Raw genomic sequence first — 17,458 nt, 5'->3', positions numbered from 1 at the left:
TATATATATATATATATATATATATATATATATATATATATGCATGCATATGTACATACAAGCATACAAACACATACATACATGTTTGTGCCTGTATTTTAGTTTAATCCATTGTAGTAAATTTATCACTATTACCTCCCCAACTACTACTACAATTATTTTTCATTGTATTTTTTATTTCTTTTTCTCCAAATTTAGAATCTTTAAAAATTTCTAGAAATGCTGAGAATTACAATTTTCTGAAGACCAGTGGCTGTGTCCGGGTTGGAACCATCGATGATAAGGAGAACTTCTATGCTGTCAAGGTAGGAGCTGTAGCATGGTACATCTTTTCTAAGAGTATGTGATCTTTTATCATTGCTAAATACAGTGTCACTATTAATCAACTTGTGAAGGTAACAAGCTGGCAGAGTCATTAAAATACCACATGTACGTCAACTACAATACTTAGCAGTATTTTATCTGTTGTCACATTCTGAGTTCAAATTCTGCTGAGATTGAATTTACCTTTCATCCTTTTGGGGTTGATAAAATAAAAACCGGTTGAGCACTGGGGTTAACTTAATCAGATTACACCCAACCCCTTTAAAATTGCTGGCCTTATGCCAAAATTTGAAACCATTATTAAATCAATTAATCTCTCTCTCTCTTGTTCTCCACTCCTTAATTTTCAACATTGGGTCATTGCATGCTCTCTGGTAAACTGTGCTGTAATTTATGAGATGAGCCAGATAAATACCAGTATACTGTGTGTGTGTGTGTGTATGTACCTATGTATAACATGCAAGGGTGTGTGCATGTGCATGTGTGTGTGTATATATATATATATATATATATATATTATTATATGTATTTATTTTCTCCTAGTAATAAATAACTCGGATAAAATAAATTGGTTAATAGATACCAGGGTAGCAAAAATCACAAAATAACTGTGGTGTAACTCCTGTTTATGAGGTAGAAACTCCTTGATATTTTGGGTATTTGAGTATATATAAATTTAAAGAATGGAGTAAACGCATATTATAACTTCATACTTTTATTCCGACATATGTTTCGAAGAATTACAATTTATGCAATCCATAGGAATCAGTGATGTTAAAAATGTAAACTTCTCCTCAGGGAAATGTATGGTAACCAGCTTAAAATAATATCACAAAATTCCAGTTTCTTAACCATGAAGTTTTATTTTGCAGTTAAAGGCTTAATAGCACCACACCTGTAGTCTGTATGTCTATTATCCATAGACAGAGGCATTCCTTCTTTCTACCTGTAATTACACCCCACTCATATAATTTATCTAAATCTTATTTCTAAACATTTCAGAATGGAATGGAAGTAATTGGTTTCCAAATCCAAGAAATCTTTGCAGTGTTTCAATTAGTTTCCAGTGTTTTAAAGTTGGGAAATTTAGAGTTTCACCATCGAAGTAATGTAGATGGCACCAATGGTTGTGTCTTAGTGAACGAGTATGGTAAGTGCTGCCCTTCATTCAGATTATTACACCAACACCTCATGCTCATAATCATCACTCACACTCATAATCAGCACTCACACTTACAACATCTTAAGGCTGCTTTTATTTTCTGCTTGGGACAACATGTTTAATGTTCTGTTGGTGGTGCAATAAACCACACTCAGTCCACACTGTAGGATAAACAGAAAAACAAAGCTGGTTGGGTTTGCTCTGTTGTTCTATTTAGGATAACACAGGACTGACCCCTGTGAGCATCCATAAACTCACATAAAATGATGATGATGATGATCAATGAATGGCATGTATATCATTTTCATTTAATGTCTATTTTCTATGCTGGCATGGGTTGGACAGTTTGACAGGATCCATTGAGCAGCAGGGCTGCACCAAGTTCCTCTGTTAGCTTTGGCACTGTTTCACAAAGCTGGCCTTTTGAAACACAGGTACAACTTATTTTTACCAGCTGAGTGGACTGGAGCAACATGAAATAAAGTCCCAAGGTCACAAAGCACTATCCGGTATTGAACTCACAACCTTAAGACCATTAGCCAAATACCCCAACCACTTGGTCACATGCTTTCACACCTCAATGTAACCTCTAACCAGCTATTATATACCCCTATGTAAAGGCCATAGAATTGATGCAATCTTATATATACCCCTATGGAAAATCTTCTCCATTTGTTTTCCCCCCCTAAATCACTTATAAAGTTCCACAACATTACCTTGCCACACCCCCAGTTTTGTCATTGTCTTATCATTTGTGTACCTCCATATCTGAGATGCAACAGTATAGCCTCAGGGTGGTAGCCCCTACCTACTCCTGTTCTGTAATGTTCTAATGAGTTGTGTGTCACTTGCAGAGGCCCAGGAGGTTGCCGAGCTGTTAGGTTGTTCCTATGAAGAGCTGAAGACTGCCTTAACCCAACGCACTGTCGAGGCCCGTGGGGAGAAGTTAAAAACTGACTTAAGCACAGCTGATGTAAGTATTTCTTATATATTACAACCACATGTACGTCAACTACAACTACCACAACCTCCTATACTACAACTACTACTATTATTTATGATACCACTAGCACTTACACTACTACTACTGCTGATCCTTCAACTACAACATTACCACTACCATCTACACTATCCCTACCACCCCTTCACTTACTCCGCCACCACCACTGCTATCATCATTTCTTAGACCACTATTGCTACTCTGTCCATCACTATAATTACAACCTCATACAACCGTTACTACCACTACTACTACTACCACAACTAGCACCGTTACTACTACATATGCCACTACTACAGTGACACCATCACCACCACTGTTTATGAACAGCACCACCAATTACACCTCCCACTACTACCATGACCACACTCATCATCATCATCACTACTACTATATTCAACTGACTCCTACCACACTCACCATCACCACCATAATCATCACTATAATCACCATCACTGCCATTGCAACCATTGCCATCACCCCCATCCTCGCAGTCATCCACCACCCCCATATCCAGCAGTAACCCTTGTTACCTTGTCTTTTTCCTTACAGTCTGCCTATGCGAGAGATGCTTTATCAAAAGCCATTTATAGTCGAATGTTTTCATGGTTGGTGCAGAGAATCAACGATGGTATCAGGGTAAGTTGTCTTTGAGAATTTCAATGCTGTTATTTTCCATCTCACCATTTTGGAAATAATTCCAAAATGGTGAGACTGTCTCCATGTGGGAATGAAAGATAAATTTTGAAGAAATTGGTGATGGACAGCATGAGTAATGATGAGAATAAAATTCAAGAGCCTAGTATAGGTGGCAGTCTTGTACAGATATTAGACAGATCTGGTTCAGATGTGAGACAGATCTAGTGCAGATGTGAGACAGATCTAGTGCAGATGTGAGACACATTTGTCGCAGATGTTAGACAGATCTGGAATAGATGTGAAACAGATCTGGTACAGATGTGAGACAGATATGGTACAGATACAAAACAGATCAAACACAGATGTGATACATCTGGTACATATGTGACTGGTCTGGTATGTATGTGTGACAGATCTGGTGTAGATATGAGAGAAATATAATGCAGATGTGGGACAGATCTGGAACAGACGTAAGACAAATGTTCATTTGATAAATAGTTTCTGTTGTGGATAAGATTCCAAAATGATGTTTCACATAAATGAACTGGTGTCCAAAAAGTCAATGAAATGCCTGCTGTAAGTTTTTACTTGTATACTATGAAGACATAGCCCTGTAGTTAACCTACTTTGCCATACCTTCTGAGACATCAAGAGAGCTACTTTGTACCACTCATCCACCACCACCACTACTCACTGCTGTCATCCATTTAACATTCCTCACATAGGTGCAAGTGTGTCAGCATGGTTGCTTCCCAACCATGTAGGTCCAGGTTCAGTCCCACTAGAAACCCATCGTGTGTGTGTGTGTGTGCGTGAGTGTGTGTGTTTGTGTCTGCGTTTTCCTCCACTGCTACTTGATAACCAGTGAAAAGAGATTGATAGAATAAGTACCAGGCTTAAAAAAAAATATGTGAGCACTGGGGTTGATTTGTTTGATGAAAAATCCTTCTAGGTATTGCCCCAGCATGGCCATAGTCAAATGATTGAAACAATTAAAAAAAAGGACAGCAGTCAACACTTAACAATTAGCATAAAAACAAGTATCACATGACCCAGAGAGGGAATTCTAATGCAGACTGTGTCTAAATTAAATCTACCCTACAAAGGCTCAATTATACACACACACACTGATGGCACCTTGGGCAAGTGTCTCCTACCATAGTCATGAGCTGGCCAAAGCCTGGTGAGTGGATTTGGTAGATGGAAACTGAAAGAAGCCTGTCATATAAGTCTGCATATGTCTTTGTGTTTCTGTTTTTTTCCCCACCACCACTTGACAACTGGTGTTAGTTTGTTTACATTTCCATAAGTTAATGGTTCAACATAAGAGACCAATAGAATAAGTACCAGGTTAGTGCAATGTCTAAAACAAGTAAAAGATAAAAGGGGTATATAACAAATTCCTTCTGAGGCAGGTGAGCATAGACAGGTGGACATTAAAACACTGATGGTGATTATATATATTTATGTATATATATATTTATATTTATAAAATTCAAATTTACAGAAAACAAAAGACAAAGACAAGAGAGGGAATAACAAGCAGACTTATTAGTTTGACACTCAGGAAGAATGGAAAAGTCTTTGACATTTCGAGCTTATGCTCTTTGGCAGAAAGGGATGAGAGGAAAAAAGTAGAGAGAGAATGGAAAAATAGAGAGAGAGCAAAACTATGTAGGGATTAACAGTTGAACACACACACACACACATATACATATATATAATCATCATTGTTTAATGTGTTTGTGTGTGTGTATATATATATATGCACACACACATATATACATACATAAATATATATATATATGCGTATGACTTGTCATTTAGTGTGTGTATGAATATATATATATATATATATATATATATGCACACACACATATATACATACATAAATATATATATATGCATGACTTGTCATTTAGTGTGTGTGTGTGTAATATATATATATATATATATATATATATGCACACACATATATACATACATAAATATATATATATGCGTATGACTTGTCATTTAGTGTGTGTGTGTGTATGAATATATATATATGCATATGACTTGTCATTTAGTGTGTGTGTGTGTGTGTGTATGTATATATATATATATATATACACATGTATGTGTGTGTGTATATATAAATTTGACATGGGTGATTCTTTCTTCTCTTGGGATTCATGGTCAAACAGCTGGGTGGAATAGTGTGAAAGATTACACAGATGTGTAGAGTGATCCGGTGGTGTTGGTGGGTTTTGTATTTTTTCATAGCTCCCATGGTTATTGAGATAATCTACTATAATAATACTCTTGTGTTTATGAATGAGAAAGGAAGGGGTGATAGATGAATAGATGTACTCACACACATACACAAATACAAAGACATAATGTGTGATACATAGATAGACTTACATATATAGCCACAGGTGTACTCATAAAGATACAAACAGATGAAGTGGAGATGCTGGTTGTGTTACAAATCTGTCATGTTTTAAGAACACTGGGCAAAAAAACTAAGAAGTAATTGATTATTAGAAAGATATACAAGTCTTTGAATTTAGGTATTTTTTTATCAAAAATTTGAGCAAATGTTAGATAGAATTCTGGATAATGTGAAATGTTTGTATAGAAAGTCCCTCTCTCTCTCTCTCACACACACACACACAAACATTGTTGTGTGTATGTATATATATGTATGTATATATGTATGTGTATGTATATATGTATGTGTATGTATATATACATATATATATATATATATATACGTACATATATATATAATGTATGTATCTGTGTATGAAGGTATGTATGACCTTTACTTGAACTTATGAAGAAAATTCCCCTCAGAATCCATCCGGTTATCTAACCAAAAAAAGTTCTCTGTCATTCTTTCTTTGTGTGTGTGTGTACACACACACACACACACACACACACACATACAGGTATCTTTTATTCTTCAGTGTTTGAATGATTTCTATAGAAAGTGAAATAGTTGAACTGTGAAGAATTTGTCTGTGTGCAAGTTAAGGAATCGGTGAGCTCTACTGCGTAATGCTTTCACACATCACTACATTCTTCATAGAGTATCAGAGCTAGTATATTATTGAACTTTTTTCTGAAGATCGCAGATAAGCAAGTGTTCATGTTGTTGTTGCTGTTGGAGGTGGTGGTGTTGTTATTGTTAGCCGTGGTCAACTTCCATGGAACATATCTCTGGCATTTTAAGTCAGTAGTCCACAAAGAAAACCAGTTGATTAACACATACTGTGTCATCATCATCATCGTCGTTTAACGTCCGCTTTCCATGCTAGCATGGGTTGGACGATTTGACTGAGGATTGGTGAAACCGGATGGCAACACCAGGCTTCAATCTGATTTGGCAGAGTTTCTACAGCTGGATGCCCTTCCTAACACCAACCACTCAGAGAGCGTAGTGAGTGCTTTTACGTGTCATCTGCACGAAGGCCAGTCAGGCGGTACTGGCAACGGCCACGTGTGTCACTATGAAATTATATTGTATATGTGCATGTATGTTGGTATGTTTGTATGAATGAATACATGTGCGCATGTGTATGAGAGAGCTACAACCCGTGCTTACAATAAAGGAATTCTCTCTCTCTCTCTCTCTCTCTTTGAAGGGCAGAGTGTATAGTGCAGGAGTGTTGAGTGCAATATTGTATATTAGTAAAACATGGACAGTGAATGTAGGGGATGTGAAAGTGATGGAGAGAACTAAAGCCGGCATGCTGTGCTGGTTTTGAAATGTTAGGGTTTTTTAGATTTAGGAAAACACATTAGTCACTATCTACAGTTGTTGTTGGTGGTGTTGTTTTGTTAGGTTTCCAAAGTTCTGCTGGAAAAGACAAGCAGGTAGACAAACAGAGAACCAGAACTACATCAAAGATGGAGGTTGTTAAAATCAAGGATTAGTTAGTTCATATAATGTATCAACCCATGCTCGTCCAACCCATGCTAGCATGGAAAGCGGACGTTAAACGATGATGATGATGAGAGAGGAGTTGAAATAGTTGTAGGTGGCAGAGGCAGAGGAAGAGCTGAGAGGAATCAGATACAGAGTGGACTTGAGGCGATTGTGATGATATGGATATGTAATGTGGGTGGTTGATGCCATTTGCATGATTTTTAGGGTCCTGGTAGTGGCCGAAATGTGTGGAAAAAAAGAGACTGGGGAAGAAGAGGACCAAATGATGAAGGCTAATCTCAGGATAATTAACTTCATTAAGGAGATGACAGAGGACCGTTGGTAATGGAGACTTCCAGTGTTCTCAGACCCCAGACCCTATCCCTGCTCACTGTTCTCAGAGTGGAGATGGCTGTCTGCAAATGTGAGCCCAGTGAGTCATAGTGGCTGTTCCAGCATGTCTCCCTCACCATCCTCCAGGGTAACACCTTTTCCATTTTGTCTGCTGGGACCATATTATACATTCCACTCCTTAATGTAAAGTTACTCCATCTAATGCCTTGCACTTTATAGAAAGCAGCAGGCTTTTGCATTCCATTGATGCCCAATGAACTAGCAGTGTGCACTGCTGGAGAAGACATCCCCACACATTCAAATAGGTGAGAGGAAAACTAATACAACACAGTACACTGCTACAGCACTAGATGCCCTTCCTGTCTCCAGCTCTGTTAGTCATCACATACACTGTCCAGAGATGGCATTTCTTGGGTTGTCCGGAAAGTTTGTGCCGATTTATAGTAGCTTACCTTTCGACTCATTTGCCATGCACCCACCTCAATTCTGGGAAGAGGGTATTTTCAAGTTATTGACCTTTTTCTTTCCTTTAAAAATCGGCATGAACTTTCCGGACAACCCAATATTTATTCTAAAGTCTGGATGCAAAAGATGTTTTGCAAATGTGTGTGTGAGTATGATAACATTTTCTTGTTTTTGTTTTCCTGTTTCAGGTGAAGAAAAAAAACAAAACAAAAGTGATGGGTGTGTTAGACATATATGGGTTTGAAGTTTTTGAGGTGAGTTACTTTTGAACCTGATTTGTATGTCATCCCTGGTACTATATTATGTCTTCCCTGTTGATCTATACTAAAACCTTTGTTGTCCATTTCTACCGTTAAATTTGTACTGTATTATGAAGTAGAACATGAATAAATCCTGAGAGGGATGTTACAGCAGGATTGTCCATTTGGTCTTAGATATCTAGTGCAGGGGTTTTCAAACTGGTCCTCGGACCGTAGGGGGTCTGCAAGGACAAGACAGGGGGTCCGTGGACAGCAAATACTTTTTATGGGCAATTTGATTTTATATATGTTTTTAATCGAAATCTTTTAATTGACAATAAACCTATTTGTTAAATAAATAAATGTAAAAATATATGTTATTTTAAGCAAATATTTATGTATAAATTTCATAAGCGTTTATAAGGGGGTCCCTAAGGTAAAGCCTGAAATATAAAGGGGTCCGCAAGTCAAAAAGTTTGAAAGCCCCTGATCTAGTGGATGTAAATCCTGAACATTGACCATTCTGCTGTTCTGTCATTGGTGACGCAAAAGATACATTTATCAAGATATCTGAGGATTATGTGTGACATGTGACATCCCAACATGTGACATTCTGACCTCATCGCTTCAAGACTTGTCTACTGGGAACACCATGCATAGTGATTAGAAGATATGGGCACAAATGAAGAAGGACATCAACTAAGCCAGAGTTAAAGAGCTTCTCTCTGGCATGGTAGATGGGGGTGGATGGAGGGTGCCTTGGCCTTCTCTTCCTAGTGAAGGTAAGGGACATTTAGCACTCTTATTTTGTTATCCCAGTCATGTGATGTGGGCATGTCTAAAGAAGGGCATCGATTATGCCAGCATTGAAGAGTTTTGCTCTGGAGTAGTAGATAGGGATTGGTGGGTGGTGTCATGTTGAGAGCTCAAGTAACTGCATTGCCTTGGTCTTGTCTTCATAGGGAAGGAAGGAAGGAGACCGTTAACATTTTCATCTTGTTATACCACTCATGTGCCAATAGTGGTCCATGGAACTTTCTCAGTGGCCAGCGAAAAAAGAAAATAATTGCTTAGAATTTTTTGTTTAATGTGAGCCTGCCTGATGATGGACCATGTCTCATGCACCCTGCTTTACATAAAAGTTACCCATAACTGCCATAGCTTGGTTCTCCATCAGTTATGACGATGAGTGTTCTAGTTGATTTGATCAACAGACCATAAAATTAACATGCAAGTGGCCATCACTCCACAAGCACATGTATCCTTAATGTAGTTCTCAGGGAGATTCAGCATGACACAATGTGTGACAAGGCTGACCCCTTTGAATTACAGGTACAACTCATTCTTGCCAGCTGACTGGACTGGAGCAATGAGAAGTAAAGTGTCTTGCTCAAGGACACGACACACCACCAGGAATTGAACTCGTGACTTTATGATCATAAGCTGAATATCCTAGCTACTAAGTCACATGTCTTCTCCCACGACTGTTCAAGACATTACCAAGTTAACCATTTTTTCTTGCTTCTTCTAGAATTTCCTGATTTTCATTTCTTAATCTTTTCCAATCTTCTTGTTTTGACAGAACAATAGTTTTGAACAGTTTATCATTAATTACTGTAATGAGAAATTACAACAAATTTTTATTGAATTAACCTTAAAAGAAGAACAAGAAGAATATGTGAAGGAGGTAAGAATTGTTGGATTCCTTACCAATTTTTGGTGTCTTGAAGTTTTCTGAGATTTTTGTTTTTCCATGTTGCAATATTCATAATTAAATACAAGATAGTTTGGCATTATCTAATTGTTAATTTTAATTGCTAGTGTTAAATACTATCATCGTCACCATCATCATCGTCATCATCGTCACCGTCATCATCGTCACCATCATCATCGTCATCATCGTCACCATCATCATCGTCATCGTCGTCATCATCATCATCATCATCGTCATCATCGTCATCACCACCGCCATCATGATAACACCCACCACACCCACCACCACATCACCACTATCACTTTCATTCATACCACCATTACTACCACCACCATTATCATCAATATCACCAATACCCATACCATTATAACCATCACCACAACCACCATCATCACCTATTATTACTGTAATCACTCTCTCTGATATGTCGCATTAAGTGACGAGTCATTGTTTTTAACAACCTCCATGTTGTGATGTAGTTCTGCCTGTTTGTCTGTTTGCTTGTCTTTTCAAGCAGAATTATGGAAGACAACAACAGTAACAATAAATAGTGATTAATGTTGTTGTTGTTGGCACTCCGTCGCTTACGACAGCGAGGGTTCCAGTTGATCCGATCAACGGAACAGCCTGCTCGGGAAATTAACGTGCAAGTGGCTGAGCACTCCACAGACACGTGTACCCTTAACGTAGTTCTCGGGGATATTCAGCGTGACACAGAGTGTGACAAGGCTGACCCTTTGAATTACAAGTACACCAGAAACAGGAAGTAAGATTGAGAGAAAGTTGTGGTGAAAGAGTACAGCAGGGTTCGCTACCATCCCCTGCCGGAGCCTCGTGGAGCTTTTAGGTGTTTTCGCTCAATAAACACTCACAACGCCCGGTCTGGGAATCGAAACCTCGATCCTATGACTGCGAGTCTGCTGCCCTAACCACTGGGCCATTGCGCCTCCACTTGTGACTAATGTATTTTCCTCTAAAAAAAACATAGTGTTCATATCATGGAGCCAAATGATCCAACATGTTTCTACCATGTGGCTAGTAAATGTATCCTGTTTCTACATGTTTACCCATCCCTATGTGGTGTATAGGCTTTATAATAAAATTGCACACTTCTTCTGCACTTCATGTTGTGGTGATGTGGTCTGCTATGACCTAACATGTTTATGTTATTTAAAAGTATAACAAATAAGGCTTCTTTATGTATTGGAAAATAATTTATTTGTTCCATTAACAGTAACGGTGTTTATGCAATAAAATTAACAAAAACATTCTGATGCAACAGGGTAATAGGACACATATAGAAACTCAACATTTGGGCTAATTTTTACCTATCAGATACAGGTGTTGTGGTATGTTGTCTTCTTCAATCGTTCCAGGTTGAGTGTACCTGGAATGATTGAAGAAAACTATATTACTTTGGTGAACCTCCATTGCTATTTGAAGATCAAAAATCCAGTTGTATTTTCATAATTAAATATTGTTAGGACTTGTATAAAACTTGATAAAATACTTTGTCTATTGTGGGTGTATACCCAGTTAATTGCACATAAACATTACTAACCTGAAGTATAAGTTTTCCATGGCCTCTGAAAGATTACCATGGACCCCAAGTGTACTATATTGCATCTGTGGACCCCAGTTGAGAAACCCTGGTGTACACCAAACTCAACTTGAGACACTCTGAAATTTTGGTGCTCAGTTCAGTTGTAGATATAGGCCTCACCTATGGAAAGTTATAGTTAGATCAATGAACTATCAAGTAAACAACAGCTGTTCATTGGATAAAATCTCGTTTGTGTACATGATTGAATTGTGATTTCTATGTGCCAAAATGCAGGATCAAATGCAATACTATAAAGGTTTGCAGAAGTGTCATCTTTACAGCAATCCCACTGGTTGCAAAGCCTGAATTATGAGATTTTGCAACATCCTCCCTATTCCCCTGATATCTTTCCAACTGATCATCACTTATTTAAGAATTGTGAGCTTTCCATAAGCAATAAAACATTCTTAAATAGAGAAGAGTTAATTGAAGCATTCGGACAGTTTATCACAGCAAAAGATGAGTTCTTTTTTTTTTTTAAAGATGGAATATATGACATAGAGAAACGTTAGGTAAATGTCATAAATGAACAGGGATCATACTTTGATGAGATAAATCAGTTCTCTAACACTTCTCAAACATGACATTTCATGTGAAACACCCTAATATTTTTTGGACCCAATTTTTTTCAGGGAATTGAATGGATCCATGTGGATTATTTCAACAATGCTGTGATATGTGAATTAATTGAAAAGGTAGGTAATGACAATTTTCAGTTTGTGTGTGTGTGTGTATATGTTTATATGTGTTAGTGCTTTTGGTTATATGAGAATGTATGTGTGTGTATGTCTTCTTTCTCACACCTGAATGTTTCTATGACTGGTTATGTAGATTGTGTGTTACTTTCTCTCTGTCTTTCTCATATACACACACACACATATATCTATGTTTTTATATACACACATACATATGCCAGCATGGAAGGCAGACGTCAAACGATGATGATGATATATATTTTTCATGTCATAAGAATTTTATACACTTCTGAGAGAACAGAAAATCATATAGGTGCAGGCTTGGCTTACTTCCCAACTACATGATTCTGGGTTCAATCCCACTGTATGACACCTTGGGCAAGTGTCTTCTATTGTTTTGTGTCAATCAAAGCCTTGTGAGTCGATTTAGTAGACAGAAACTGAAAGAAGCCCATTGTATATATATATATATATGCATGTGCGTTTGTGTATGTACCCTACTTCTACTTGACAACTGATAGCAGTATGTTTATGTCCCCATAACCTAGTGGTTTGACAAAAGAGGCTGATATAATAAGTACCAAGCTTAAAAAAGGAGAATAAGTACTGGGGTTAATTGATTCAGTTAAATATTCTTCCGAGCAGTGCCCCAGTATGGCCAGTCTAATGACTGAAATTAGTAAAAAAAAGGTGAAAGATAAAAGATTTGTGTTTTGGAACAGCGGATCTCATAGCACCCATAAAGCTATAAGTAATAGCATGTAAATGTTGGGTAGAAAATCCCTTTTGGATAGAAAAGGCCACAAGCTGGCAGAATAGCTTAAAACTTAAAACTGCTGGCCTTGTGCAACATTTGAAACCATCATTATTATTTTTTTTTTTTTTTTCATGCCAGGAAAATACTTAGCAGCATTTTGTCCATCTTTACATTCTGAGTTCAAATTCCTCTAAGGTCGACTTTGCTTTTCATCCTTTTGGGTTGATAAAATAAGTACCAGTTGAATACTGGGGTTATTGTAATCATTGAAATTGCTGGCCTTGTGCAACACTGGGCAAAGTGTTTTGCGGCATTTCGTCCATCATTATGTTCTGAGTTCAAATTCTGCTACGGTCGACTTTGCCTTTCAACCTTCCAGAGTCAATGAAATAAGTATCAATTGATCATCAGAATCGATGTAATTGATTATCCTTTTCCCCCAAAATTTCAGGCCTTATACTTATTATAAAAAGGATAATTGCTACTATTACAAGTTGAAGCTAAGTTCACGTTTGATTATTGAGTCATTAGAAAGAGAGAGGTACTTCAACAATATATTTAAGCAAAAGTATTGAGAAACATTTTTACTTATATATTGACATAATTCTTAACTTTTTTCATACATTTAACTCTGAGTAACAAGTCAAGATATTCCAAATTTTAACAAACTATACTCAATTTCATGTATTGAGTGTTTTTTTCATTCTTGGCAAACACAAATGTTCACCAATTGTGTGTGTGTATGTGGATCATCTAATATATTGTGCAATGGACTCATATTTAGGATAAACTGCACTATCAAAATATTTGTAGTTATGTTTTGAACTATATATTGGGTTTTGTTTACCGTACATATATATGTATAAATATACAAATAACAATAATCCTTCGATGGAATTTATAAATTGATATTTATAAATTTCATCCAAGGATTATTGTTATTATTACTATATTTATCCTACATTATATCAGTACAGCTAGATGCAACCCCCAAAACTGGTTCACCAATCAGCATCATTAGACTTTGGCCGACATAATGGAATAGGAGTTTTATTTGCATATTCAAAACATTTCCCATAAAAACAAATTCAAAAGATATGTATAAATATATAGTTATGTATTCTGTTTCAGAACAATGTAGGAGTTTTAGCGATGCTTGATGAAGAGTGCCTTCGACCAGGAACCGTCACAGATTTAACATTCCTTGCAAAACTTGACTCCATTTGTTCAGAACATCCTCATTACGAAAGTCGCGGCTGTAAAAAAAGCATGTCTGACAGAACGTTGCCTCATGAATCTTTTCGCCTCAAACATTATGCAGGCGCAGTAAGTGACATAATATTTATAATTGATCATCTCCTCGTCATTGCATAATTCCTATCTCCTCTCATTTCATTTCTCATCTCATTTTATATTTAACTTCCTGTTGTTGTTCTTGTTCTTGTTTAACACCCTCAGCTCACCTCAGATTCATCAGGGGAATAAAGGCATTCCAGCTTGTCCATTTTTGTTTAAAGTTTGTTTCCAGAACTCTGGAAATCTCCTGGATTCACTCATAGTCTCTTCCTTTTCTAAGACAGACGATAATTTAACCCTTTAGCATTCAGATTACTCTGTCAAATGTAATGCTAATTTATTCACATTGTTTTGAATTAATCACGTACCTTCATGAATTCAATGATTTGATTGTGTATTTTTAAAATGATAGTGTTGGGTAAGTGTGCAAGGCTAGATCACACAGGTTTGAACATAAAACAAGGAGAATATTTGGGTTGGATTTGGCCAGTTTAAATGTTAAAGGGTTAAATATACTCCACTGAATATCAACTAAAGTTTTGTGAGGAAAATTTGGTAGGAAATTTCTGTGGATGGTCAATAGAAGGACCGTTCCTGTATTTGTAGATTTAATCTGTTGACCACTGGCTGTCTTTAAAATGGAGTCCATTATATTAGAACCACTCAAACCAGGTTGCTGACCACAAACTGATCTCTTCATTCTGCTAACCTTTTTTGGAGACCTTGACAGATATTTATTCCTGCTCATTACATTATGAGTTCAAATCTCACTGAGGTCAACTTTGCCTTTCATATTTTTGGGGGGTCTATGAAATAAGTACCACTCAAGAGAGGATCATGCTTCTTTCCCTCAAAAAATTTGAAACCATTATTATTATTATTATTGAGTGAGAGAGCAGTGCATGCCATCAAAGTGACACTGGGGTAAAATATATGAAGCCCAGTACATCGATCATGACTACCCGTCTGATAAGGGTACACCAAGCACATGCATCACTGCCATATGTGTGCAGCATGGTAACCTCATATCAAGATAAACAGCACATGACCTTGCAGGTGGGCCCAGTTAGAATTTTCTTTAGGTTGAGTAGCCCATCCAGCTCAATAACGGTTGTCTACGGATGTTGAATGAAACAGAGGAATTCTTTGAAAGTTTCAGAGGTGAATTATTCAAACTTTCAAAGAATTCCTCTCAACACATGGCTATGATGCTCCCCCACTACTTCTGCTCATGATCAGAGATGCACATATCATCATCAGCCACTAAGGGACATGCTCAACTGGTTAAGGTCAAACAAATGACAAGTAAATCTGTGGTATTGAGCAGAATATTTGCTGTAGCCCATCTTTTATACCAAGACAAATCAATGTACATGATAACACTTCCAATCAGTTAAGATGAGAAGCCATGAGAGCCACTGCCTGGTATGGCATCAGGGTATGATTACTATTTGGGTGGCAAGCGGGCACATCTATTAGCATGCCAGACAAAATGCTTAGTGGCATTTTGTCCGTCTTTACATTCTGAGTTCAAATTCTGCCAAAGTCAACTTGGCCTTTTATTCTTTTGCGGTTGATAAAGTAAGTACCAGTTGAGCACTGAAGTTGATGTGACTGACTTACCCCCACAATATTGCTAGCTTTGTGCCAAGATTTGAAACCATTATTATTATTACTCTAAGCATGTTTTTTGTACCTGTTTATATATATATTTCCTTTTGCTTCCTGTTCCATCAGGTAACCTATAGGGTTGAAGGGTTTGTTGATAAAAACAATGACCTTTTGTTCCGTGATTTGTCTCAAGCCATGTACAGATGTAAACATCCTTTACTAAAAGACTTATTCCCAGAAGGTGAGCCGCATTTTTTGAACATCTTACATCCTCTATCGATTCTTCCTCATTTTGCAATTGTTGTTGTTATGCAACTGAAATCTGTGATGTTACAAGAAAAGTAAAGAACTGTTCTTTACTTACAGACCTTAACAGTTTGAGTTCTAAGGTTGAGTTTGCCATTTATCCTTTAGGCCAGTGGTTCCCAACCTTTTCACTACCAAGGCCACCGTTTATTTAAACGAGTTTTCCCACGGACCCCTTTTAATATACTTGTCCTTATGTATGTGTGGGTGTGTGAAATTCTGAATATAGTTCACAGACCCCCCCCCCCCAGTAATACTTTTGCGGACCACTAGGGGTCCACAGACGACAGGTTGAGAACCACTGCTTTAGGCACTAATAAAAAATAATACCAGTCATGAACTAGGTGGATTTCATTGACTAATCCTCTCCTCTACCAAAAATATTCCAAGCCTTTATTATAGAAACCATTATTTAGGCTGGCAAACTGGCAGAATCATTTGAATATCAGAAAAAGTACTTTGAAGAATTTCTTCAGGCTCTTTATATTCTGTTTTCAAATGTCAGTGAGGTCAACTTTGCCTTTCATCTCTTGTGATACATTGAATAACAGTTATATACTGGGAATAATTCAACAAACTACACCTCATCTCTACAAATAACCTTGTTATAATATGTAACAGTTTTAATACTATTTTAACTTAATTTCGTAGATGTTATATTTAAATCATCACCATTCGTTTGTATTCAATGCTGGCATGGATCAAATGGTTTGACAGAATCCAGCAGGTGAGAAGACTGTATCAAGATCTATTGGCTGCTTTTGGCATGGTTTCTATAGCTGGGTGCTCTTCCTAACACCAACCACTTTACAGAGTGCAGTGGGTGATTTTGCATGTCACCAGCTCTAGTGAAGCTGCAAAGCAACTCACAAGTAAAGAAGACCCCTTGACTGAGAAGAGTATGGTGTCGAAGGAAATGGTTTATGCCAGGTGTGGAGAGGTACTAGTACGGCGGGGGAGATGGAACAACTGTCTTACTGCTGAGGAGATACATGGTTACGCTCGGCTGGAAAAAGAAGAAAAAGATGATAGTGATGAAATATTCATATACTTATACACTCACATATACGTATTCTATTCTATTTGTCTTTATCATTGATAGGAAATCCCGCTCGCCCATCTTTAAAACGTCCAGCCACTGCCGGCTCGCAATTCAAAGTAAGTATGTTTAATTACATCTGTATACAGATATGCGTACATAAGAAAATAAGATGACAAAGGAATAAATGATTATCTTATCATTTATTCTTTTATCATCTTTTTTTCTTATAACTGCTCTGTACTCAAGTAATGTTTCATTCTGAAGCATATGTATATTGAGTTCTATGCCAAGGTATTAGTTTAACAATGCCTAAATGAAATAGGTAAATATATATA

The 17,458-nt window shown here is 37.1% G+C and overlaps 1 protein-coding gene across 1 annotated transcript in view; it reads left to right on the top strand.

The window, feature by feature from the left end:
- Positions 1-17,458, top strand: part of LOC106882585 (unconventional myosin-Ia) — a 354,036-nt gene that overhangs the window by 311,783 nt on the left and 24,795 nt on the right. Inside the window, exons 11-20 of the mRNA XM_052974157.1 lie at positions 199-305; positions 1,327-1,474; positions 2,341-2,459; positions 3,039-3,125; positions 8,049-8,114; positions 9,682-9,786; positions 12,049-12,111; positions 14,000-14,194; positions 15,902-16,016; positions 17,184-17,239. Of these exons, the coding sequence (XP_052830117.1) occupies positions 199-305; positions 1,327-1,474; positions 2,341-2,459; positions 3,039-3,125; positions 8,049-8,114; positions 9,682-9,786; positions 12,049-12,111; positions 14,000-14,194; positions 15,902-16,016; positions 17,184-17,239 (1,061 nt within the window). The remainder of the gene's footprint in view (positions 1-198; positions 306-1,326; positions 1,475-2,340; positions 2,460-3,038; positions 3,126-8,048; positions 8,115-9,681; positions 9,787-12,048; positions 12,112-13,999; positions 14,195-15,901; positions 16,017-17,183; positions 17,240-17,458) is intronic.

This window comes from Octopus bimaculoides, chromosome 17, assembly GCF_001194135.2.
Source record: "Octopus bimaculoides isolate UCB-OBI-ISO-001 chromosome 17, ASM119413v2, whole genome shotgun sequence".
Lineage (NCBI taxonomy): Eukaryota > Metazoa > Mollusca > Cephalopoda > Octopoda > Octopodidae > Octopus > Octopus bimaculoides.
The sequence above is the reverse complement of the archived record's forward strand: the minus strand, read 5'-3'. Positions and strand labels throughout refer to the sequence as shown.